Here is a 21,808-nt window from a genome sequence, read left to right on the forward strand (position 1 = left end):
GGTTATTCGATTTCGGGAACGTTTATGCTAAAAGAGCAATGAGAATCCGGGAATTGGCACCGGCCACTAAGAGAAATGTGCCTCTTAGCTTCTGCCCGCAGAAATCATAAAATCAATTTTTAGAAAATGGGTTGCTGAGACTGGCCACAACCGAAATACAGTCAAGTTTGATGCCAGATTGCAGGCACTTGGAGCTTCCCCTTGTCGAGACGTGTTCCTGGGCCCCCAGCAGCGGGGTGGGGCAACACACCCGTTCACGTGATAATATTTCGTTGGAAGCTGGTTAGTATGGACAGGCGAATAATTTCCAGGGTAAAGATCAAGAAAACTCGATTTTACTTCACATTGGAATTTTTGTATCAGCAGTCTGGGGCGATACAACACAAAGTCTGGGTTTCAAAATGTCGGATGCAGCCCGCTGGAAAGCAACCGTCTACGTCGGTGGCTTGGCACCACAGGTTACGAACGCCAATGTGGTAGACGCCTTTATCCCATTTGGTGAGCTCGTCGAGGTCAAACTGCCAAAGCCCGATACTTCCAATTCCGGAGAAACACATAAGGGCTTCGCATACGTCGAGTTTGAAGACAGCGCAGATGCCAAAGAAGCTATCGACAACATGGACCAAGCAGAGTTCTTTGGGCGAACATTGAAAGTCTCTCAAGCAAAGGTGCCGAAAAGTGCGCAAGAAGGCCTTGGCAGTAAAACTGCTATCTGGGACCAGGTACGTTATAACATGTACGCATGAAAAATCTCCAAGAGTACACTACTAATTCCTCTTTAGGAGGGTTGGCTGGCTGGGAACGCCGAGGGTGAAGCTGACGTGCAGGCTTCCGCCGGCCCGGATCCTATGCAAGGCTTGGAGGACTTGGATGTGGCTGGGCCAAAACCGCAATAATTTGCAGTGCAATGTTGCACATACCTGTATATTTCTGCATAGCGTTGGCGTCCGGATTCACAATTCACAATTGACACGATTTCAATCTAAACATTATTTTCCTTCACGCATTGAAGCAGTAGAGAGTGACGATGAAATGGTCTGGCTTCTATTTTGTACCGGACTGGATTTCCTAGACATATACAGCTACCTTTTCCCGTACAAGAACAAAAAACTGGCGTCACGCCTCGATTAGTCTCAATCTTAGTGGTGGTCGGCACGGCTACCAGGTCCCTGTCGGGCCAGACGGAGGTTCTTGTCGACCCAGAATTTGCGGACGCAAGAGTAGCCGGCAGCGAAAACGGCAAAACCAACGACGGCAGCTATCATTCTTGTTAGATATCAGGTCGCGTCGGCTAATCCGTCTCAATCAACGTACCCAGGGGAATCAGCTCGGCAGGGATCTGCTTGAGCTTGCGAAGACGCTGCGAGATGGTATGGCCTATAAGGGGTTAGAAAATGCCCGTTCGAAGGTGTCGGATCGCTCGGTTTCGGCCGTCGATGTATGACAATCGTGGACAGCTTCATCACGTACCAGCCTGATCCTCCTTCTGTATGACCGAGGTATTAGCGTTGTCCAATCAGCAGCGACATAATCACTCACGGGCACCGGTCGCATCATGCGAGGGGTCTGACGGAACATTCTCATGGCAGTAGTGGCGCGCATCTTGATGAGTGGAGAGTTTGCGAGAGGCGGGAGAGCCGAGCAGAAGTCAATTAGCAACCGTTATTCAGAAGAAACGATGTTTTGGAGTTCGTCGAGAAGTGCTGCAATCTGGTAGCTTGGCCCACTAAGCCGGGTTCGCTGGCGTGGTGGGTGCCTTACGGCGTGGGCTGATTGGTTTAGTAAGCCTGAGGCAGAGACTGTGCTCGCATTGGGAATCATCTGATTCGTGGTGTCAACCTCTACGCAACAACCTCCCGTTACGACCGCCCAAGCTTCTACAAGCCTCAATTACGTCTCTAACCAGTTTTACCACCTATAAAATCAATTTACAATGGCTGAAGAAGAAGTGCAAGATGGTCAGGAGCTTGTGACCAAGCCCTTCAAGTTCGTTACTGGTGAGTCGGATAATACCGCGGAGAAAATTATCGGTTCGGATCCCGAGGCTAACCATGTTGACAGCCGGTACGCTCCCTCCCAAGCCGCCAAAAGTTGTGATCGCAACGTCGCATTCGACTCAGATATCTTCAATTGGCCTCTAAGATACTAACCAACAACTTCGCTAGGTACCGACGCCCGTTTCCCCAACCAGAACCAGACCAAGCACTGCTGGCAGAACTACGTCGACTACCACAAGTGCATTACCGCCAAGGGCGAGGATTTCGCTCCCTGCCGCCAGGTACAACACGGCCCAAAATCGAATCTCCCACGACTTCTACGATATTAACAAGCTCATGTCTAGTTCTGGCTCGCTTACCGATCCCTGTGCCCCTCCGGCTGGTACAACCGCTGGGATGAGCAGCGCGGTATGATTGTACAGAAATTGTCACATCGAAAACCGCTAATAAGTCACAGAGGCCGGCAACTTTCCCGTCAAGCTCGATGCTTAGATAGAAATGGCAAGGCGTTAAGTGTTGGATGACGAGGAAGATATAGATGGGGGAAATGGCAGCACGTGCTGCCTGTGTACTATGCGAGGTTGATAGACTGCAATAATGGGGGTAAATTGCCGCTAAATAGCCCATGTCATAAAATACAAAAGAGTAGTCCCGCCGTCCCTTGATAACAAATACAAACATAACGCCGATGCACCGTCGTGATGGTAATAAAGTTCCTCTTCCTCGCTTCCCACTCAGTAGAGCACATCCCAACTCCAGAGAGAAATGGCCTTGGTAGGAGATGCTATGACATGGTTTGTACGCGTTTATTTCTTATCATCGCCCGATTCATCATCCGAGCTCATAAACTCATCATCTTCGTCGAACCCAAAGAAGGCGCGAGCCTTGCCCTTGCCTTTGGGATCGACTGCAGATTGTGCTGGCGGCGGCGATTCTTTTGAGCTGGCAGATGAATTTTCATCACCATCTGATAGGCTGGCGCCATGCGCTGCAGAGCTCGAGCCATGGGAGCTACTGAGGTTGTCGGTGTAGCTGCCAGCTTTCATGGCAGCGAGAACTGCATCTCTGGTGCGCTCGTTGCTCTCTTCCTTGTCTTCCGCCCATTGGCCATCAATCATGCTTTTTCCTCCATTTTTAATTTCTGCTTCCCTCGCTTCTGTCTGCTGCACGATTTCTTCCCAGCGGGCGCGGCGCTTCTCTTTTTCCTTCTTATCCATGTCAGGCTTTATGGCCAAATATTCGGCCAGGGCCTTGGCTTCGTTGACAGTCCTTAGTCTTCGACCGTCCAGATTGCGGCTCTCGCCGTTGTCATCCTGTGTTCTCTTCTTTCGCGAAGACATGCGACCACCAGCCGCTCGGAGCTGAGACCCGAAACCACCCTTGCCTCCGCACAGTGGAATGCTGAGACGTAAGGAGAGAAAGTCGTCATTTTTGGTAGAGAGATATGAAGAGAGTGTATTTTCTGATTCGCTTGGAAGTTGCTTATTCGATAGAGTGGTAAGGATGAGTCTTGAAGCAGTGACAGGCAGGCGGTCGTTCAACTGGTGGCGAAAGGCTGTAACTGTGGTTGAAGGTTGCGCGGGTAGGATGACTGTTGGTGGCAGACCTAAGCCGCCGAATGTCGACACCAAGACGTTTATGTGCTTTTGAGATTCCATGTTGAAATTTGACTGATAAGAAGTGTCTTGAGCGAATGATCTGGTGTTTGGAAAAAGATGAAGTTGGAAATGCGATTGGTCGGGTCGGTGTTGGATTCAGTCCCCACATATGCACGACAAGTGGAAACTGAGTTTCGTGAAAACTACGCCACACCAAAGTCGATGATATCTTATCAGCACGTGAGCACCAGCCACACGCACAAACTCAGCCACCCCACCTTCGCTAGGTCAGTATCAGTGTAGGGCTTGCGCCCACAAAAGTAAACCATTTTGAGGGCGACAACTTGGTCTCGAAAAACTGTACTCCAACCATCGACCGAAGCCAACGCAAACCGTCACGATGCTCATTCCCAAGGCCGACCGCAAGAAGATCCACGAGGTATTACGACATTCTATCGAACAGATCGGAGAGAAGCGAATATACTGATGTAACTTTTCCCCAATACAGTACCTCTTCCGTGAGGGCGTGCTCGTCGCCGCCAAGGACTTCAACCTGCCTAAGCACCCCGATATCGACACCAAGAACCTGTTCGTCATCAAGGCTTGCCAGTCCCTCACCTCTCGCGGCTATGTCAAGACCCAGTTCTCGTGGCAGTACTACTACTACACCCTGACCCCCGAGGGTCTCGACTACCTGCGCGAATGGCTTCACCTCCCCGCCGAGATCGTCCCCGCCACCCACATTAAGCAGCAGCGATCCCACGCTCCTCCCCGCGGCATGCTCGGTGAGGGCGAGCGCGAGCGCCGTCCCTTCGGCCGTCGGCCTGGTGGCGACCGCGGCGACCGCGAGGGTGGTTACCGCAGACGTGAGGCCGGTGAGGGCAAGGAGGGTGGCGCCCCTGGTGGCTTCAACCCCGAATTGTGAGAACGAACCCACGCGACGCCCATTGTGCGATTTCCGGACCAATTGCTAACATTCTGTGTTTTTAGCCGTGGCGGATTCGGCCGTGGCCGCGGTGCCGCTCCCCCCTCGTAAACGATCCATTCACGACATTGGGTTATCTGTTTTGCAATACATGGCGAAAGGAGCCGGCATGTATTTTAAGATGGGAGGTCAAATCTCATTTCGAGTCGGCTCGTGATACCGGTTGGTTGGAAGACATGGTGGGAGTTTTAGAGGCTTAGAACCTCGGAATGATTTGCATCAGGGTCAACAAAAAATCTACTACCATTCAAAAAAGGAGTGTCATGAATGATTATCAGTTTTGTGAAATCCATTCACAGCGGCTGCGGGGACTTGTGAATGTCCAGACCACTTACAAACAGGACGACGAACCGAACAACGCAGGGACCGAAAGGATCAGCAATTCGGGCAGAGCCAGTCATCGACGCAGCTCAGAGTTGGGCGCACACTTCTAATACGATATCGACGATAATATGGATACAGCCCGGGTATGGCATCGGCAAGGTGTCTATGTATGCGTTCTACTTCGTCTGTGGGACTTGGCCACTTGACTTTTGTTCTAGCAACAACAGAGAGTCGTTTGAGGGGCGGCCTGAGGGCACTCTTGGGCTCAAGCTCGAGCTTAGAAGGAGTGCCGAGGTCAAATGCTTCCCACCTCTACACAGTGGGTGGCAACATGTTTTTGTCCTCTGCCAAGTATCTGATCCTTCCCTGCGATAAATGGGATAGTTAGCCAGGATACCTAAGATGCCTAAGATACGTGAAATACGTAAGATGCCTAAGAGAGCTGAGATACCTAACAGGGAACAAATACACGTTGCCACCCACTTCGTGACGCACGCATGTTCCATCCAGGTCTCCTACATGTGAGTATTTTCTCTTGATTTTATTTTTATTGTCAACGATTCCATAGTTCTCTTTGGTGCATTGTAACCGAATAAGATGGCTTGTACTAGGGCAGCATCTAACGGTAAGGTGTTTGAGGTTCCCAATACAACGGTAGGTTGTGGATGGATGGCAACCGCATGAAGACGTATCCATTCCTAAAAAGCAGTAGTTTGGAGCGCTTACTCGCGATATAGCTCAACGATCTCGTATCTGCGCCCCTGGTAATTTCTACATGTCATTTTACTGTTTTCGGAATGGGTACCTCGATTGCGTGGCTGTGTTTGTTTTAACCTTTGCCTTTACCTAGTTGACCCATTTGTGGTGACGCGGCTTGATATCTCAAAACGGCAGGTTATAGTAACTACCCGCTGAACATCGAATCGAATGATCGCGCTGTCATAATGAGTGGCCGATATGCGAAGAAAACCGAACTCTTTGAATTTTTCTTATAATGCATCGTCAACACCCAGCCATGGCTGCGGTCAAAACAAAATCCTGCATCTTGCGCACCTTGCCTCAATCTAGGGTAGTCTCGGGCCTCTCCACCCGGGCGATCCTCCTTGGTACCGTCCAGCTGGGCCATCCATCCCTTCACATTGTCTGTTCTACATCGCCGAGCACGTGCGTTGCATTCTTGATTGACGACACAAAAAGCCTTGCCTTGCACACCAAACCAGCAGGAAAGACCTTGAAGAAGCGCTGTGCCAACATTTTCAGGCTGAAGTAATGTCCTTGTGGCGCAGGTCAGAGCTCGAGACGTCAAACCCCTGCATCTGAGACAGCTGCAACAGGCACGCACATTGTCGACCCAACCAGCGGCGCCTTGAATCGGCCAAATATTTCAGCATCAACAAAAACTGCATCCTTCTCCCACCTGATTTGGATATGCAGACTGCCCTTGGCAATTTTCGGAACCAAGGTGCTACTGCCACACAATCGACATCGGCACTAATTGCCCAAGAGCCAGCCCAACGGCGGAACTACTCTACCGCATGATCCGGTGACCGCGGGCGCTGTTGAGAAGGAGCTGCTCATAACGGCACGGCGCATTAGTACCTACCATGTCACACCAAGTCCCTGATTCTGGTGATCACCAGTACTACATCGACTCGCATGATCGCGTGCCCGGACCCAAGGGGAGACCTACAGACTTCTTCAGCAGTAATGACGATCGCAGTCGGTTCCAGCATTCAACCTCACGTGCCCCTGACCGCCCTCCACCCGTGCCACCGAAACCAACTCAAGGCAGGCACAGTCGCTCTATGAGCCATCCGTTTCCCTCTATGCCCCATGTTGCTGATGCGCCGCCCTCATCCTACTTTGCCCCGACCAAGCCATCAGACGAGCGCAGAGATGGTCGGACAATGGCCTGGCAAATGGATGGCGGGCTCAGAAAAGTCGGCGGTGTCAGTGGAAAAGACTTCGCAACTGGACATTGCATGACGTGCGGCGGTCTCGTTCGATGGCCCAGCAACCTCACCGTCTTCAAATGCACGACTTGCGCCACGGTAAATGACCTGGAGCCTCTGGACGGCCATGACATGCCTGGAGCCACACGAAGAGACGGGTCTGCTTCCGGAGCCACGCAGAAGACTGCCGACTTCGGACGCGGTACGTATCCGGCTTACTGCAGAAGCGCCGCTGATACTGATACTCTTCCAGCGCACGTGCAGCCTATCTCGTTGCTACACACCAAGAATCTTGTGCGGCGTTGCTTGCAATCGCATATATCAAGGAGACTCGAAGAGAGCCAGGGCCTTCATGGCAAGGACCGGTTATGGCAGTCAACTTCGGGACAGTCACATCCCAGTGGATCAGGCACTGCTGTTGAAGGGTCAGCAGTGCCCGATTCTAGACGAAGGTTTGGGACACAGTTCCTCAATGCTCCTGCTGGAAATACTAGCAGTGATTCTCCGAGGCCAATGACTAAACCGCAACGGTCATTGTCATACGGGTATTCAGACAAGCCGGCGTTGAACCACCCTGCAGCAGGGCCAAGCTTTGGTGCAAACCGTTCAAGTCCTGGCCGATCCCCCTCACACGAGCCGCAAACCATTTTCAAGGCACTGGAGGACTATATCGCTGAATGCTTCAGGTCACCGGATTGTCTCAACTCATCTTTCATGCTTCATAATTATTCTGTCGGGCCAGAGCACCAAATTCGAAGAAAACCAGTGCCTTCGCGAGAAATAGTGCCGTCAAGAGAACCAGTGCTGAGAGATGCTCGAATACAGCCGCGGGACCGAAGTCGACCACGTGGTAACACCGATTCAAGTATGCCAATTACCCAATTGGATCCAAAGCTTCTCTTGCTGGGGGATGTGGCGGAGAACGGACTGTGGTGGACTGGCAGTCGCCCGCAAGCTCCCACAACAGCACCAAAACCGAAGCAGCCCGATCATACCAGAAGGGTTTCCTCGGCGGCAAAGCCCCTCCAGATGGACTGGTCGGAACTTGATAACTGGTATCGGACTATTATTGGGCCTGCTGAGGGCTGTCATTCGGTCTTTACGGAAATTTCGTCGACACATTCTGCAGTTGATCTCGACCTGCCGACACTGGAGAATGAGTTCCGACAGGCTCAGATTCATGTTCACCGAACGCTTCTCAAACACACAGAGATGCTGTTGAAACGACCCCGATATCCGATCTCGCAGCCGACTGATTTGCGCTTTCTACTCATTATTTTGGAGAATCCACTGCTACATAGCAGTCACCTACCCATGGAAGGGTTGGCGTATCGAAGTGGTGCTGGACGTAGGCCACAGGCGATACATCAAATGAACCAAGCGGATAGATCAGGAGCGATGCCTTCCTCTGGACCACTGTCAGGTCAACACTCAGGTATCATCAAGAGGCTGATTGGCCTCATCTCGAACTCCACGCCGCTCTGCCACAATCACTTGATTAGCTGGTGGATCAAATTTGACAAAGAACGCTACGTCAAAGCAAAGGATCTCTTTTCTGGGTTTCTCACATACAGGATGCTCAGGCAACGGAATAAAAAGCCCGTCAAGGGTGCGGATGAAGACGCAGTGACCTCATTCTTGATACCTCAGATGCGGAGCGGTCAGTCTGGTGCACAGATTCATGATGAAATCGGAGCCCTGAGCTTGTCAAACACGTCCAAGAAGATCACAGAGCCGGAAAAGATAACGTCATATCCGGACGACTGGCAAGTGAAGGCAACTTCACGCGTCCTCGCTCTCATATTCGCCGCGAACGACCCCGGCTCCACTCGTGATGCTCATCTCCCTCATCAGAGAGGCCACAAACTACCAAGCAGCGACTTTTATGTTTCCATGGTTGACTATATTGATCTTGTTAAAGATTTTGATACCTGGGAAGCCAAACAAGGCTTGTTTTCCTTTTGCCAATACCCGTTCCTTCTCAGTGTCTGGGCCAAGACGGCGATACTAGGGCATGACACGCGCAGACAAATGCAAAACAAAGCAAGAGCTGCGCTAATAGACAGTATCATGTCTAACAAGTCTGTTCAGCAGTATCTGACTCTGACTGTCCGTCGCGAGTGTCTCGTTGACGACAGTCTGATGGCAGTGAGCGAGGTCATTGGTAGTGGAACAGATGACATCAAAAAAGGTCTCCGGATCAAGTTTCGAGGTGAAGAAGGAATTGATGGCGGTGGTTTAAGGAAAGAATGGTTCCAACTAGTCATTCGCGATGTCTTCAACCCGGACTTTGGTATGTTCATTTTGTTCCGATATGATGCAAGTTCTGACAAAACCCAGGAATGTTCCTCTACGACGAAGATTCTCATTTCTGCTACTTCAACCCCAATTCGCTGGAGTCCACTGATCAATACTTCTTGGTCGGTGTGGTTTTGGGCTTGGCAATATACAATTCCACAATTCTCGATGTGCCGCTTCCGCCATTCGCGTTCAAAAAACTGCTGGCCGCGGCACCCGGCCATGGTATGACTTCGTTGGCACACGCGCCGCCACACATCAAGTATACACTCGACGATCTCGCCGAGTATCGTCCAAGACTGGCCCGAGGGCTTCAGCAACTCCTGGAGTATGACGGAGATGTCGAGTCTACATTTGCACTGGACTTTGTTGTTGAAAATGACAGATATGGATCTCTGTCAGCAATCCCCTTGTGCGACGGTGGGGAGAGACGTCCTGTCACGAATGCCAACAGGCGCGAGTACGTGGATCTATACATTCGCCATGAGCTCGATACGTCGGTGCGACGGCAGTTTGATCCTTTTCGCCGAGGGTTTTACAACGTCTGCGGTGGAAACGCGTTTTCTCTCTTCCGTCCAGGAGAAATTGAGCTACTAATCCGAGGTTCCGATGAGCCACTTGATGTTGACTCGATGCGAGCTGTCGCTGAATACCAAAACTGGGGTAGCAAGCAGCCTGATGGGGTAGAACCCGCTGTTGGCTGGTTTTGGGAAACATTTAGACAAGCTGAACCGGGCGATCAGCGTCGCCTCCTTTCATTCATTACTGGCAGTGATCGCATACCAGCGACTGGTGCTACGTCTCTGATAATCAAGGTGTCGTGTCTGGGCGATGACTGCCTTCGATTTCCGGTGGCAAGGACGTGCTTTAACCAAATATCATTATGGCGTTATCGCACAAGACAGAAGCTTGAATATGTTCTTTGGAGAGCCGTCAATGAAAGCGAAGGATTTGGCCTCAAGTAGATTGAGGTGTAAAAGATTGTTCAGCAGAGCTGCAATAGGTAGTTTCTGTTCTTTTCTGGGAAAAGAATTTCAATATTTATCAGAGAAGAATCATGCCATCTTTTCCCACCGAGAGATATGTACTCCTTGCTTGAACCTTGAACAACGAAAATATGCTATAAACTACAGTAATGGTACAACAACCGCGTGTCGGGTTACGCTGGATCTTCCGTAGCACCACCAGCCGCACGGGCTTGCCGCAACATATTGGCCTCCCTCTCCTTCTCGGCCTTGATGGCGTTGATGCGATCGCGGCTGGCGTTGCTCACCTTGCGGAGCTCCTCCAGGCTCTGCCACTCGGCCGTGTCCTCCGCCGTCGGGCGCAGCGGCACGGCGCCGACCTGCGCGATGAGCTGCTCCAGGATGTTGGTCGAGTGCTTGTCCTTCATGTCGATGTGCACCACGCGCTCGTTGCTTGCCGGCGGCTGCGCCTTGGACAGCCCGACGCGGGAGGAGGCGGGCGGAGCGACGGCGGGAGCGTCACCCGCGGCGGCGGCGGCGGTTCGGAGGTACACGGTCATGGTCGGCGGCTGCTCGTTCTGGCCGTGGCGGTTGACGATCATGGGGACGGCGGGATTGTGGTACTTGAGTCGTGGGAGATTTTCGCGCCAAAACTTCCTGCGCGCTCGAGTTAGCGAACCGGAGGAAACTCAAGAAAGAGACGCCTCGCCAGGAGGGACGGTTCGTACTTGGCGCCCATGTGGCCGTTGTGCGTTCGCAGGGCAAAGTCCATGTGAATATGGGACACCTCAGAGGGGAGGATGGCGGCACCGGGGCCCATCCGGAGGTTGAGAAGCTGTAGGCGGGATTGTCGTTAGCATCGTGTCTCGCGCTCGTCGCAGTAGCTGGCTCTGGTTCAGATTCTTACCCTCTGTGTATCTCGTTAGCATAGGCGCTCAATTGACGAGTAAGAAATGGTACTGACCTTTCGGAGTAGATGTAATCGCTCTCCCAATGATCGCATTGTGTTGTGTGTGCTTGCTGGTCGTTCTGCCTCGAGAAATGGCCGGCATAGAAAGTTGAAAGCATGAAAATCGTATCCCCTGTACAGTGCCGGCCCGGCAAAAATTCCGCACACGATTTCTGGTCGCGCGACAGCAGGCGGCGTTGGCAGCTCGCCCCCAGGGGCACTAAAAATTCAGCCAGCACCCTGAACGACCCACTGAAATTTACAGACCGAGTCGCAACCTTTGAAGCACCCTGTCTTCCTTACTCTGGTTCGAGTACATTCACGGTCATGTCGCGGGTGAATTCTTGTTAAGCAAACGATATGCGCAGAGTGCTTTCCTCCCGGTGGCTGACCCGGACATTGAGGACGAGTGAGGCTCTGCCCGCTGCCGGCCTCCCTCTCTTCCTGTGCCCTGCCGTGGGCCTCGCGCGACAACGACAAATTACACCTGTGTCGATACCTCCTCGCAACATCGGCCAGCGGCGACTGATTCACGCGGAGACATGCGCGCCGAAGGAGGAGTCTCAGCCGGTAGCGGCGCACGCGGAGGAAAAGCTCAAACTTCCCTTTACCTGCAGCGGCTGCGGCGCATTCACCCAAACGACCGACTCTCAGCAGCTTGGATACTACGACGTCGCCGCGAAGCGCGTACGCACGTGGCTGCAGCCGCCCAAGCACGAGTTACAAAAAAAGGACATACAAGAAAACCAAGTCATTGACAATGTCTTGAAATCCATGGACAGCGACCAGCTGACTGCCCTCGGTTTCGACGCCAGAAACTTGGTAGTAGAGCAGCCACTTGTTGCGCCTCTCTCTGGTAGGCAGCCCCTCTGCAACTCTGAAAGAAATGTATTTGACTTATAAATAATTCTATTCAGACCCGAAGCCACCTGTTTGCGATCGATGCCACGACTTGATACATCACAATGCCAAGTCCGCCTCCGGCAGAGTGCCCATGTTTCATCCAACTGTCGAGTCGCTGCGAGAGACAATCGAGGAATCGCCGCATAAATATAATCACATATATCACGTTATTGATGCCGCCGACTTCCCCATGTCGCTCATCCCAAGACTAAATGTCTTGCTCGGCGATATTCCCCTGCGGACTCGCAACAGACGCTCCCGCGCGAGCAAGTTCCTCCGCGACCGGCAGACAGAGCTGAGCTTCATCATCACCCGCAGCGACCTGCTCGGGCCGACAAAGCAATCCGTCGACGCCCTGATGCCGTATCTCCGAGAGGTTCTGCGAGACGCGCTGGGCCGTCTCGGCAACAGAGTTCGTCTTGGAAACGTCCGCTGCGTGAGCGCGAGCCACGGGTGGTGGACGAGGGATGTAAGGGAGGACGTTTGGCGCAGAGGCGGTGCCGGATGGATGGTCGGAAAGGTTAATGTTGGGAAAAGCCGCCTTTTTGAAGAAGTCTATCCAAAAGGTCGTTTGGACCACCCGGACGCCTCAGTCGGGCCTACGGCCATCGGCCACATTCAACCAGAAGAAGACGACATGGACGTCGGGGATTTACTGCCTCCTGCACGGGGAGCTACCAACTACCCAGCCATGCCTCTGGTTTCGTCGCTTCCTGGAACAACAGCATCGCCCATTCGAATTCCCTTTGGCAACAAGAAGGGCGAGCTGATCGACTTGCCTGGATTGGCCCGCAGCGACTTGGACCTTTTTGTCAAGGAGGAGCACAGACAATCTCTCATAATGAAGAAGCGCATCGTGCCAGAGCAGGCCACCGTCAAGCCTGGCCAGTCCCTGATCCTGGGCGGCGGACTAATCCGCATTACCCCATCATCGGAGAACATGATCTTCCTCATGTATAACTTTACACCACTAGAAGACCATATCACGAGTACCGAAAAGGCTGTCGACTTCCAGACACAGGTAAAGACTTCGGGTGCGCAGGAAAACATTTCCCTTCCTGGCACTGCTCCGACGATACAGCATGCCGGGAGGTTTGTCTTGCAGCATGACGTCACCAGACAAAGGGCGGGACCTCTGACCAGGAGGAACGCCGTCGGTCTCAGCATCGATCGACTACCGTTCCGTGTTCTGTCTGTTGATATATTGATTGAAGGCGTCGGCTACGTCGAGATTGTCGCCCAGGTTCGTACGCGAAGCCTCTACCGGCCAAGGGAGGACGGTGAAAGTAGTCAGAGCGGAAGCCTGGAGAGCGCAGAGAGCGCGGGAGAGAAGTCAAAGTCGACGGGGCTGGCCTTGGACCCATTCGAAGAGATGATGCGCCAACGGCGAGACGATGACAAGTCTGGCCAGCATCCTACGCAACGGGACTCGGCAACGAAGCCGGAAGAGGAGCAGCCCTCCGAGATTAATCTTCCCTCGGTCGATGTATATACCCCAGAGGGTCGGTTTATCGGGACAAGACGGCCGATCAACGGGTGGCTGAATAATAAGCCGAGAGTCCTCCCAGAGCACAAGAAGAGTCGCCCAAGAAAGAGCATGAAGGGGCAGAAGAAGAAGGCCAAGGTGGAAGCGAGAGCCGCGAAAGTCGCTTCTACCTAGAGGGCGCACTGTATCATCTTAATTGTACAACATGTATTATAGACACACGCTACAATGTACAGAAAGGAATTAGACCAAGTGAGATGTCTTTTTATCCTTTGTTGCCATGAGGTGAGCTCCGTACCACTTACACGTTGGCTGCCATTAGCCCAGGCCGGCGACGACTTTTAGATTCCCCGCCACAGGTTAGTCGTTGCACTAAAAAGCTTCTTCGCATGACGTCTTTCCTTTCTCTCTTTCTCTTCCATCCGTCACCAACATAGCGAAAACATACCACCTTAGAGGCCATCCCAGTATTAGAAGCCGAAGCATTTCGCATTTTCGCGGCAAGCATAGAACACCCTCTCCATCGGCACATCACTTTCCCCAGCGGGGTAAACGGCGTGCCAGGACAGCCCGACGACCAGCGACTTCAAGAATTCCACCACACACGCCACACCATGTCGCAACAGCCATCGCAGCGCAGCGCGCCGACGCCATCTGCATCCCAGACAACAACGATCGCCTCCACGTCACAAAGCGCCCCGGACTCCGCGCCCAGGATACTGCGCCTCCGCGGACGGCACAGCGCCAACGGGCGGTCGGTTCAATGGGCCGAGGACGTGGTGGACAACGAGGGTTTAGGACGGAAGAGCTCCAAAGGTAAGGAAGGCGTCGAACCACCTCGAGCACGTTTTTGGCAAAGACCATGTGTCTAACAAGGTGGTTTTTCTCTAAAATAGTATGCTGTATTTATCACAAGCCCAAGGCCGTCGACGAATCGAGCGACGAGTCTAGTTCGGATTCCTCATCAGACTCCGAGTCGGACTACGAGGAGAGGATGCGTCGCGGGAGAGGACGGAACGGCAAGGGGCCCGAGAAAGACGGGGATCATCACGAGGGCTGCGATCACGCCCACGATCATGACGACGGGAAGTCACGCGAGAAGAAGGAGAAGCGGCCGCCGAGCCCGAACGCCTACGAAAAGGTTCCGAAGCCGAAGCGGAAGGAGGAGGTGGCAGAAAAGAAGTAGAGAAATTGTTGAGGAGGATTGATTTCGTCGTATTTCTTATCAAGAGCTTGTTATGCATAGCGATGGCTTGGTTAAGGGTTATGGGCATGACGGGTCGTTCATATTTGATTTCTAAGCGGATAATAAACAGCCTCATTGGCTACAGAACGGAGAATGTCTTAGACGGGTGCGCTTCTATTTCTAGTTTACATGAGCAATCTGCTCAAGGGTATCATGTATGTGGTACAATGCGTCATGCGGCAGACAACCGTCCTCCACGAACTCGCTCCTATGGCTTCTTTGCGCTTTCCACGACAAAATATTTACCAGCCTTCTTCGATGCTGTAGATAACGCGTCCCAGTTCTCTGCCTCCGATTCAATCTTTTCCTTGACCCTCCTTGGGCGCTTGTAGTGCCCTACCCGAACCTCCTTTGCGAGGACCTGCTTCAGGTCGCCCAGCCCTATCGTGCCCTCCTTCCAGCCCTCTTCCGTCTCGTCTCGTATGGCCTGGAGGGGCTCCAGGCCGGTGGTGTCGACTCGTTGGACCGCCTTCACGAAATGCAGCTGGCTTTGCAGGGTCGCAATCATCGATGCCTCTTCCTCTTTGGACTTGGGCAGCGGAAGCGCGGAGAGTCGGAGCAGGTGGTGTAGCTGCGCGGATGTGATGGCCTCGGCCGGCGACGCGTCATCTTCGGCGAGGAGGGACCGGACAGACCAGGTTGGACGCGCCAGGATTTTATGCGCAGTGGAGGATTTCGTTGAGTATGTGGCTTTGCGATGTCGAGAGGAGACGAGCTGCGACATAGGCCAACGGGCGAGAGCTCTGCAACGGAAGCAGACGAAGCCGTAAGAAGACTGCATGGTCATTTCACGTTTTTCCAAACAGGTGGCAGACAGTGGGATGTGAAAAGGACGAGGACGAGAACGCGAGATGTGACAAGCAATTAATGCTCGATACACCGTCCTTAAGAGATTATTATTAGCACTTGGTGGCAGCTGTTACAGGGGACAAGTAAAAATAGTGGAGCAACTGATGCTCGCTGCCTGACCGCCCGGTGTCGTTGCCGCCCGGCGTCATAGGCCCAGCTTGGTTTGGCGGCTGTGTGACTACGTATCATCTCCTTCACATGCGACCAGCATCCTTCTCGGAATCTACATCTTACGAGAAGTGACGTCGCAAACATTTTACCAAGAACTACAAGCGCCAGTTTTGATTGAAACTGCCCTTTTCCACCATGGCTCAAGACCCTCGTGCTCTGCTGTTGAAGGTGCGCCGAGGATAACCCCTCCCCCACTCTCCAACCTCTGTTACAGAACTAACCGCCTGCCCTTTGCCGAAAATACAGGCCGACAAGACGCTGCAAGGTGCTAGCGGCGGCTTCAGCTTCTTTGGCGGCCGAGAGGACAAGTATCAGAATGCCGCCGACTTGTATGTCCAGGCTGCCAACGCCTTCAAGATGCAGAAGCAGGGTGAGTGCAGCCGGGGGGGGGGGACTTTACTCGTTGCGCCCGTCGACGCCGACAACTAACGTCGTGTCCCATCTACATGCAGATCTCGAAGCCGGCAAAGCTTTTGAAAAGGCCGCCGAGGTCTTCACCAAGAACCTCAACGAACCCGACGACGCCGCCAACAGCCTGATCGATGCCTTCAAGGCCTACAGAAAGACCGACCCTCAAGCGGCCGTCCGATGCGTGAAGGTGGCGATCCAGCGTTACTGCGCCAAGGGAAACTTTCGAAGAGCGGCCAGCCAGCAGGAGGCTCTCGCCGACGTCTACGAGCAGGAGCTCGGCGACACCAAAAGCGCCCTGGAGGCGACCGAGTCTGCTGCTTCGTGGTACGAAGGCGACAATGCCACCGCGTACGTTTACCTTCTCTGCCCATTTGCGTCTCGGAATACCTAGCGCATATTTGTCCAACTAACCACTTGGCAGCCTCGCGAACAAACTCTGGATCAAGGTCGCCGACATGGCCGCCCTCGAGGGTGACTACTACAAGGCCATTGAAAACTACGAAAAGGTCGCCACGGTGTCGATTGACAACAACCTCATGAAATACAGCGTCAAGGACTACTTCCTCAAGGCCGGCATCTGCAGCCTCGCCAGCGGCGACATGGTCGCCACGCACCGCGCGCTAGACAAGTACCGCGAGATGGACCCCTCGTTCGCCACGCAGCGCGAGCACCTGCTCCTTGTCGACCTGTGCGAGGCGGTTGAGGCCAAGAGCCAAGAGCAGTTTACTGACAAGCTCTTCCAGTATGATCAGATGAGCAAGCTCGACAAGTGGAAGACGAGCATGCTGGTCAAGGTCAGGGACGGCATCGAGGAGGCGGATGACGAGTTTGCGTGAGACGAAACTGCAGGATATCTTGGTTATGGCGTCTTATAAAGTATAATCAATCACTTTGACATTTTTCTTCTCTCGTGTGGTCTTAGGATTCCATTGTCGGCTAGCGAAGGGTTGCAACACCTTTCAGATGCCGAAAGTCCAACTTCGAGCGGCACTCGTCAACACGTTCACTGTGATATAGAACATGTACTTATTTTCTTGAAGCGGGTTTTCTCTGATGAAACTACTCCGAATTACAAATCATTTATCTATCATTAAAAGCCAGACATTTTTATTGCTTAGCTACTTTTCGGGCTACTTTTCGGGCAGAGGTGGGTGCATGAAGTTGCTGATGCTCCCATACAAACATGTGCCCCATAATTCTTGTGCGTTTGGCATCCATCCATCCCCGATACTTGCTTCCCAAGATCTTCATCAACTCATCGTCCTTTGCTCTCGACTCTCTGCTTCCATTGCCCCCGACTGTGTCTTTCGATTCGCCTTCATTTAATATCCCACATAACTAGACAACTGGGATCAATTCCCACCCGGTTTCACTCTCTCTCTCGTTCCGCTCCGACCTCGCTCAACCTTCCTTAGCTCCACGAATCGGTACGATCGAGATCGTCTCACGATACAGTCTCCTACCACCTAGCTTCGACAAACTATCCAGAAATACGTCCTCAGCGCGAGGTCGTAACGGCCTACGACACTTGTGCCCATGACTCGCCCTCAGAGCTCCCCGATCCTTGCGCAGCTGCGTGGCGCAAAGACATTTTCGGAACAGACAGCTGCTCTTCGGGCGCTCAAGAATGAAATCGTGGGCCATGTCCAGAGGAAGGAGGAATGGGTGGCTGTGGGCGTTCTAGAACCCATCGTGAGGACCCTGGCGGCCACCAGATCCCCTTTGAGAGCCAACGGCAGAGACACGCGACAGCCAGCCGCCACGCGCACGCTCTCCGACGAAGAGAGCGTCAAGTTACAAGCTCTGCAGCTTATAGGCAGCTTCGCAATGGGTAAGTTGGGACGGCTACATAGATGCTGATGATGCGCTAACATTTGGCCTCAGGCGGTCCTGCTTTCCTGCCGCCACTCAACGCGGCCATGGCGCTCCCGGCGATTCTCAACAACATTTCCCCTGCTTCCGCTCCGACTCAAATCATTATCGCTGCCCTCCAGGCTATCAACACCATTGCTGATGCAGCTTCGCTAGCATCACCATCCTGCACCTTCAACCTCGAAGCCATTGCCAATCAAGTCTTCACACCACAGCACATCGAGTCGTTGAGCATCATGTTAGCTTCGTCGACTACGCAGGAGTTGCCTTCACCCATCGCCAGACGGAACAGTCTCGCTACTGCGATCATATCTCGTCTGTGTTGTGAGGAGCGTCACCAACAGGCGCTTGCGGCGGGTGGTGTGTTGGACTTGCTGGCTACGCAACTGGGTAGCATCGCTGTCCGTGATGGTTTTGTCGTGCCTGATGCGGTTCTAGCGGCAGGTACAGATGCAGTCTATCAAGCATTACCAACGCCCGCACACCGGAGCGCTGAGATTGGACCGGTTTTGGAGGCTATCGGTGCCGTTATTGGAGACTCGAAGTACCGTGCAACTTGCTTGGTAAATTCGCCTTCAATCTTGGCTGTCTTCCCCTCAATAAAGGCCCGCCGCGTTCCCAACGTTGAAGTGGACAGAACTCAAGGGTCGGATACCCCTTTCCGGCCTCCGTGGTTGACAGCCATGGAATATCTTCTTCCGTCGGTTGTGATCCCCTTGTCACAGAACGACATGCCAGTACCACACTCACGCGCAGATCATTCGGAAACAAAGAGCATTCGCAAAGGCAAAAATGGTTTCCAGATACCGGAGGTTTCTCCATTCCATGTACCTGGTTTTAACGGATCATACCCTACATCGGAGATCGAAAGCCCACTCATTCCTTGGCTTGTGTACTTAGGGAGAGCGCTTGATGAAGTAGCTTCCCTCGCCGCTTTAGCTATTCTTGCTTCGCTTTTCAGAGCTGGTCTTTGTATGACAGTTGCACGAGAGACAACGTTGGGCTTGCTAGCGGTCCCAGTACTCCTCAACAGCATCGAGAAGAGCGATAATGAAAGCACAGACACGGCCGAGTTTGAGGATGTTGACAAGTCCAAAGCCTTGACTAGACGTTTCGTACTCGAGCGAGGCCCTGTCATCCTCGCGCGTCTGATAACCGATTGTCAAACCCTACAGAAAGCGGCTTTCGACTGCGACGCTATCAAGAGACTCACAAGGGTGCTTAAAAACACTTACCGGCCCCTCCCACCGACCCAAGCACAATATTGGTCACCCCACGCCGATGAAAGAATGGAGGTAGAGAGAGCTTCTCCAGTCTACCGGTTAGGAGATGACGGTGTCCATCCTGTTATGGCTCACCGCGTCCGAACACGCGAAGCCGTCTTCAAGGCGATCGGCGCGATCGCTGCGTGCGAGGAGAGCTACAGAAAGGCGCTTGCGGTCGAGGACATTGTACCGTACATCGTGGAATCTCTTTGTGAGTTTCCAGGGAAGCCCCGAAAGGCCCAAGACCACAAGGACAAGAACGTGGCTGGACCGGCTCGTACCAGCCCTGATCCCGACTATGGTACCAATCCAGTTGGTGTAATTATTTCAGCTTGCTTCGTGACGAGGGTGCTGTCGAGGTCTGTCCACTCATCCCGAACTGCTCTGATTGACAACAACGTCGCGGCGCCTGTTTTGAGTGCTATGAAGCACCCTGATATCAACGTGCAAATCGCTGCGACTGCAGCCGTCTCAAACCTCGTGGTTTCCGTCAGCCCGTCAAAAGAAGTACGTATAATGCTATATTACTCACCACTACTACTCGAGCTAACATGCCCAAGTACCTCGCAGAACATGGACTTATGAAGTTGCTCTGCGAGCATGCGCACTCGCCCAACCGTGCCCTTCAGCTCAATGCTCTTTGGGGGCTGAAGCATTTCGTGGATGGAGTTTCAGCTAGTATGCGAAAAACGTGCCTGGAACAGCTGGAGCCGGGCTGGCTAATGCAGCTGATCGGTGGCGAGGAACAGGACGAGATGATGCATGCTTCGAGAATGGGAGACGACTTGGATGAAGAAATGGACGGCGAGCCGCTTGACTCCCGGCCACAGTGGTCTTACGCCTCTGGTGGCTCCATTCGTGTCTTGAGTGCTTCGGGCTCTCCCCGGCTTCGTGAGATAGAGGGGTATCTGTCGCGTGTCCGCGATGCTGAGAGCAACCCTGTTCCCAAGGCCCTTAACGATATCACTGCAGTCCAGGAGCAAGCCCTCGATTTCATCAGAAACCTCATTGGGCGAGTGGATGGTGGTGATGGAGCAGACTCGTCCACTGCGAACCCCGAAGTTATTGACTATCTATTCAAGTCATTGGGACAGGAACACCTCTTTGATACACTCGCTTCAAAGCTGCGCTCCAGGGTGCTGCGTCCATTTGCGCGGAGAGCGAGCGGTTCAGGCCGGGAAAGCAAGATTATGCACCCTAATGCACGCATAGTCGTCGCCGTCATCTACAGCTTGGCGCACATCGCAGCAACCGGGCCGCGTTACTGCCAGCTCATCGTCGCACAGACGGAGCTCCTCGAGCTCTTGGTTCCGCATGCTAACAGCAAGGACAGCGCCGTACGCCTAGCGCTGTGCCGCTTGCTTTACAACCTCATCACTAAGGATAATGGCACGGAATCACACGGTTGCGCGCAGCGGGCGGCGGAGCTGAAGCGCCTGGGGTTTGGCAGCCGGGTAGAGGCGATGATGAAGCAAGATAGGGACTTGAATGTTCGAGAGAACGCCAGGGTAGCAGCCTGGCTCATTGAAAACCCAGCTGCCTGAGCAAAAACGATACGCGGTCGGCCGTTCGGTGTTTTGTCAAGGTTGAGTCGATGACTGTTACAATTTACCTCTGCGAACGGCGAGAAATTCGGGAGCTGGCTGCAGGACCCTTTTGAAAAGCGTCTTTATTTATTTCTTTTCGTCTTTTGCTTTTGCTGCCTTTTATCACTCAAGCCGAGCGACAGTTGACTGATAGTTTGCATGTATTGGGGAGCGGATCAATATAGTCAAGTAAATATTCATAAACATTACAACGATGAGATGCCATGTAGCTGCCTGCCGTCGAGAATTGCCTCGCAGACATTGCGTCTTCACTACCAACAAGTCTCCTGCGGTTACTGATACACCATGCCTTCGGCCAAGTACTTTGCTGACACCGCTCATGTATCCATCCGTATGTGAGTTTGCGCTATGCGTTGCGATGCATCCTCGACTGACTTGATGATGGACATTGCGACATGGCATTCATTCCATCAAATGTAGGGAGGGGGAAGGAAGCCTGGCAACCCGGCAAGGGTCCCCCGAAGCTCCCACGGACCATGCTCTTTTATTCCTTGTCAATGTCTTGTCTTACATGCCGTGTCTTGACATGGGTCAGCGTGCCAAAAGAGGTCGTTTAGCAAAAACGGTGTGGTGGTCTGCATCTGGCCACAAGACTGCAACATAGTTCAGCGCCTCCACGGAAGCATTTACATCCGTAGCAACACAAAGTGTGACAAAGCTAACGAAGCAGAAGGCTGAGATATGCTATTCCAGCGCAAGTTGGAAAATGAACCAAATCCGGGGTACCAACTCACTTGCTTTCCCCCGTCCCCCCCCCCCCTTGCCCGCGCAAGTTCTGGTCCAACAGAGAGCTTTTGTCTCAGCTTCCTTCTGTCCTTTCTCAGCGGTGAAAAGTAAAACAGCCCTGGTCTTTTTCCTGCAATTTGCTGGGCGCCGCGTTATCTAGATACGGTGCGACAAGAGATTGGGGAAAAAAAAAAAAAAAAAAAC

The 21,808-nt window shown here is 53.0% G+C and overlaps 12 protein-coding genes across 12 annotated transcripts; 8 read left to right on the plus strand and 4 right to left on the minus strand.

The window, feature by feature from the left end:
- Positions 1-401: 401 nt before the first annotated feature.
- ISF_02435 (RNA recognition protein, RNP-1) lies at positions 402-896 on the plus strand (the record flags this gene model as incomplete). The annotated part of the gene is made up of 2 exons (XM_018846041.1): positions 402-722; positions 783-896. 2 exons carry the CDS (start codon positions 402-404, stop codon positions 894-896), a joined length of 435 nt encoding a protein of 144 aa, XP_018706748.1.
- Positions 897-1,139: 243 nt separating this feature from the next.
- Positions 1,140-1,602, minus strand: ISF_02436 (NADH-ubiquinone reductase complex 1 MLRQ subunit; the record flags this gene model as incomplete). Its single annotated transcript, XM_018846042.1, has 4 exons — positions 1,140-1,258; positions 1,315-1,377; positions 1,471-1,486; positions 1,540-1,602. The coding sequence occupies 4 exons, from the start codon at positions 1,600-1,602 to the stop codon at positions 1,140-1,142; spliced, it is 261 nt and encodes an 86-aa protein (XP_018706749.1).
- A 331-nt stretch (positions 1,603-1,933) lies between these two features.
- ISF_02437 (cytochrome c oxidase polypeptide VIb) lies at positions 1,934-2,489 on the plus strand (the record flags this gene model as incomplete). The annotated part of the gene is made up of 4 exons (XM_018846043.1): positions 1,934-1,997; positions 2,166-2,278; positions 2,342-2,405; positions 2,455-2,489. The coding sequence occupies 4 exons, from the start codon at positions 1,934-1,936 to the stop codon at positions 2,487-2,489; spliced, it is 276 nt and encodes a 91-aa protein (XP_018706750.1).
- A 314-nt stretch (positions 2,490-2,803) lies between these two features.
- ISF_02438 (hypothetical protein) lies at positions 2,804-3,655 on the minus strand (the record flags this gene model as incomplete). Its single annotated transcript, XM_018846044.1, has 1 exon — positions 2,804-3,655. The coding sequence occupies one exon, from the start codon at positions 3,653-3,655 to the stop codon at positions 2,804-2,806; it is 852 nt and encodes a 283-aa protein (XP_018706751.1).
- A 340-nt stretch (positions 3,656-3,995) lies between these two features.
- On the plus strand, positions 3,996-4,631 carry ISF_02439 (40S ribosomal protein S10; the record flags this gene model as incomplete). The annotated part of the gene is made up of 3 exons (XM_018846045.1): positions 3,996-4,034; positions 4,104-4,516; positions 4,586-4,631. The coding sequence occupies 3 exons, from the start codon at positions 3,996-3,998 to the stop codon at positions 4,629-4,631; spliced, it is 498 nt and encodes a 165-aa protein (XP_018706752.1).
- Positions 4,632-6,508: 1,877 nt separating this feature from the next.
- Positions 6,509-9,751, plus strand: ISF_02440 (hect; the record flags this gene model as incomplete). The annotated part of the gene is made up of 3 exons (XM_018846046.1): positions 6,509-9,149; positions 9,197-9,654; positions 9,734-9,751. The coding sequence occupies 3 exons, from the start codon at positions 6,509-6,511 to the stop codon at positions 9,749-9,751; spliced, it is 3,117 nt and encodes a 1,038-aa protein (XP_018706753.1).
- Positions 9,752-10,313: 562 nt separating this feature from the next.
- ISF_02441 (50S ribosomal protein Mrp49) lies at positions 10,314-11,122 on the minus strand (the record flags this gene model as incomplete). The annotated part of the gene is made up of 3 exons (XM_018846047.1): positions 10,314-10,776; positions 10,848-10,954; positions 11,084-11,122. 3 exons carry the CDS (start codon positions 11,120-11,122, stop codon positions 10,314-10,316), a joined length of 609 nt encoding a protein of 202 aa, XP_018706754.1.
- A 306-nt stretch (positions 11,123-11,428) lies between these two features.
- ISF_02442 (Protein phosphatase inhibitor) lies at positions 11,429-13,631 on the plus strand (the record flags this gene model as incomplete). Its single annotated transcript, XM_018846048.1, has 2 exons — positions 11,429-11,924; positions 11,986-13,631. 2 exons carry the CDS (start codon positions 11,429-11,431, stop codon positions 13,629-13,631), a joined length of 2,142 nt encoding a protein of 713 aa, XP_018706755.1.
- A 440-nt stretch (positions 13,632-14,071) lies between these two features.
- ISF_02443 (Protein phosphatase inhibitor) lies at positions 14,072-14,643 on the plus strand (the record flags this gene model as incomplete). The annotated part of the gene is made up of 2 exons (XM_018846049.1): positions 14,072-14,273; positions 14,354-14,643. 2 exons carry the CDS (start codon positions 14,072-14,074, stop codon positions 14,641-14,643), a joined length of 492 nt encoding a protein of 163 aa, XP_018706756.1.
- A 268-nt stretch (positions 14,644-14,911) lies between these two features.
- ISF_02444 (DUF726 domain protein) lies at positions 14,912-15,484 on the minus strand (the record flags this gene model as incomplete). Its single annotated transcript, XM_018846050.1, has 1 exon — positions 14,912-15,484. The coding sequence occupies one exon, from the start codon at positions 15,482-15,484 to the stop codon at positions 14,912-14,914; it is 573 nt and encodes a 190-aa protein (XP_018706757.1).
- A 374-nt stretch (positions 15,485-15,858) lies between these two features.
- ISF_02445 (vesicular-fusion protein sec17) lies at positions 15,859-16,970 on the plus strand (the record flags this gene model as incomplete). The annotated part of the gene is made up of 4 exons (XM_018846051.1): positions 15,859-15,891; positions 15,970-16,093; positions 16,176-16,482; positions 16,556-16,970. The coding sequence occupies 4 exons, from the start codon at positions 15,859-15,861 to the stop codon at positions 16,968-16,970; spliced, it is 879 nt and encodes a 292-aa protein (XP_018706758.1).
- A 700-nt stretch (positions 16,971-17,670) lies between these two features.
- On the plus strand, positions 17,671-20,815 carry ISF_02446 (Armadillo-type fold domain containing protein; the record flags this gene model as incomplete). The annotated part of the gene is made up of 3 exons (XM_018846052.1): positions 17,671-17,965; positions 18,019-19,778; positions 19,832-20,815. 3 exons carry the CDS (start codon positions 17,671-17,673, stop codon positions 20,813-20,815), a joined length of 3,039 nt encoding a protein of 1,012 aa, XP_018706759.1.
- Between the last annotated feature and the right edge of the window lie 993 nt (positions 20,816-21,808).

The sequence above is a fragment of the Cordyceps fumosorosea genome (genome assembly GCF_001636725.1).
Source record: "Cordyceps fumosorosea ARSEF 2679 chromosome Unknown scaffold_4, whole genome shotgun sequence".
Taxonomy (NCBI): Eukaryota; Fungi; Ascomycota; class Sordariomycetes; order Hypocreales; family Cordycipitaceae; genus Cordyceps; species Cordyceps fumosorosea.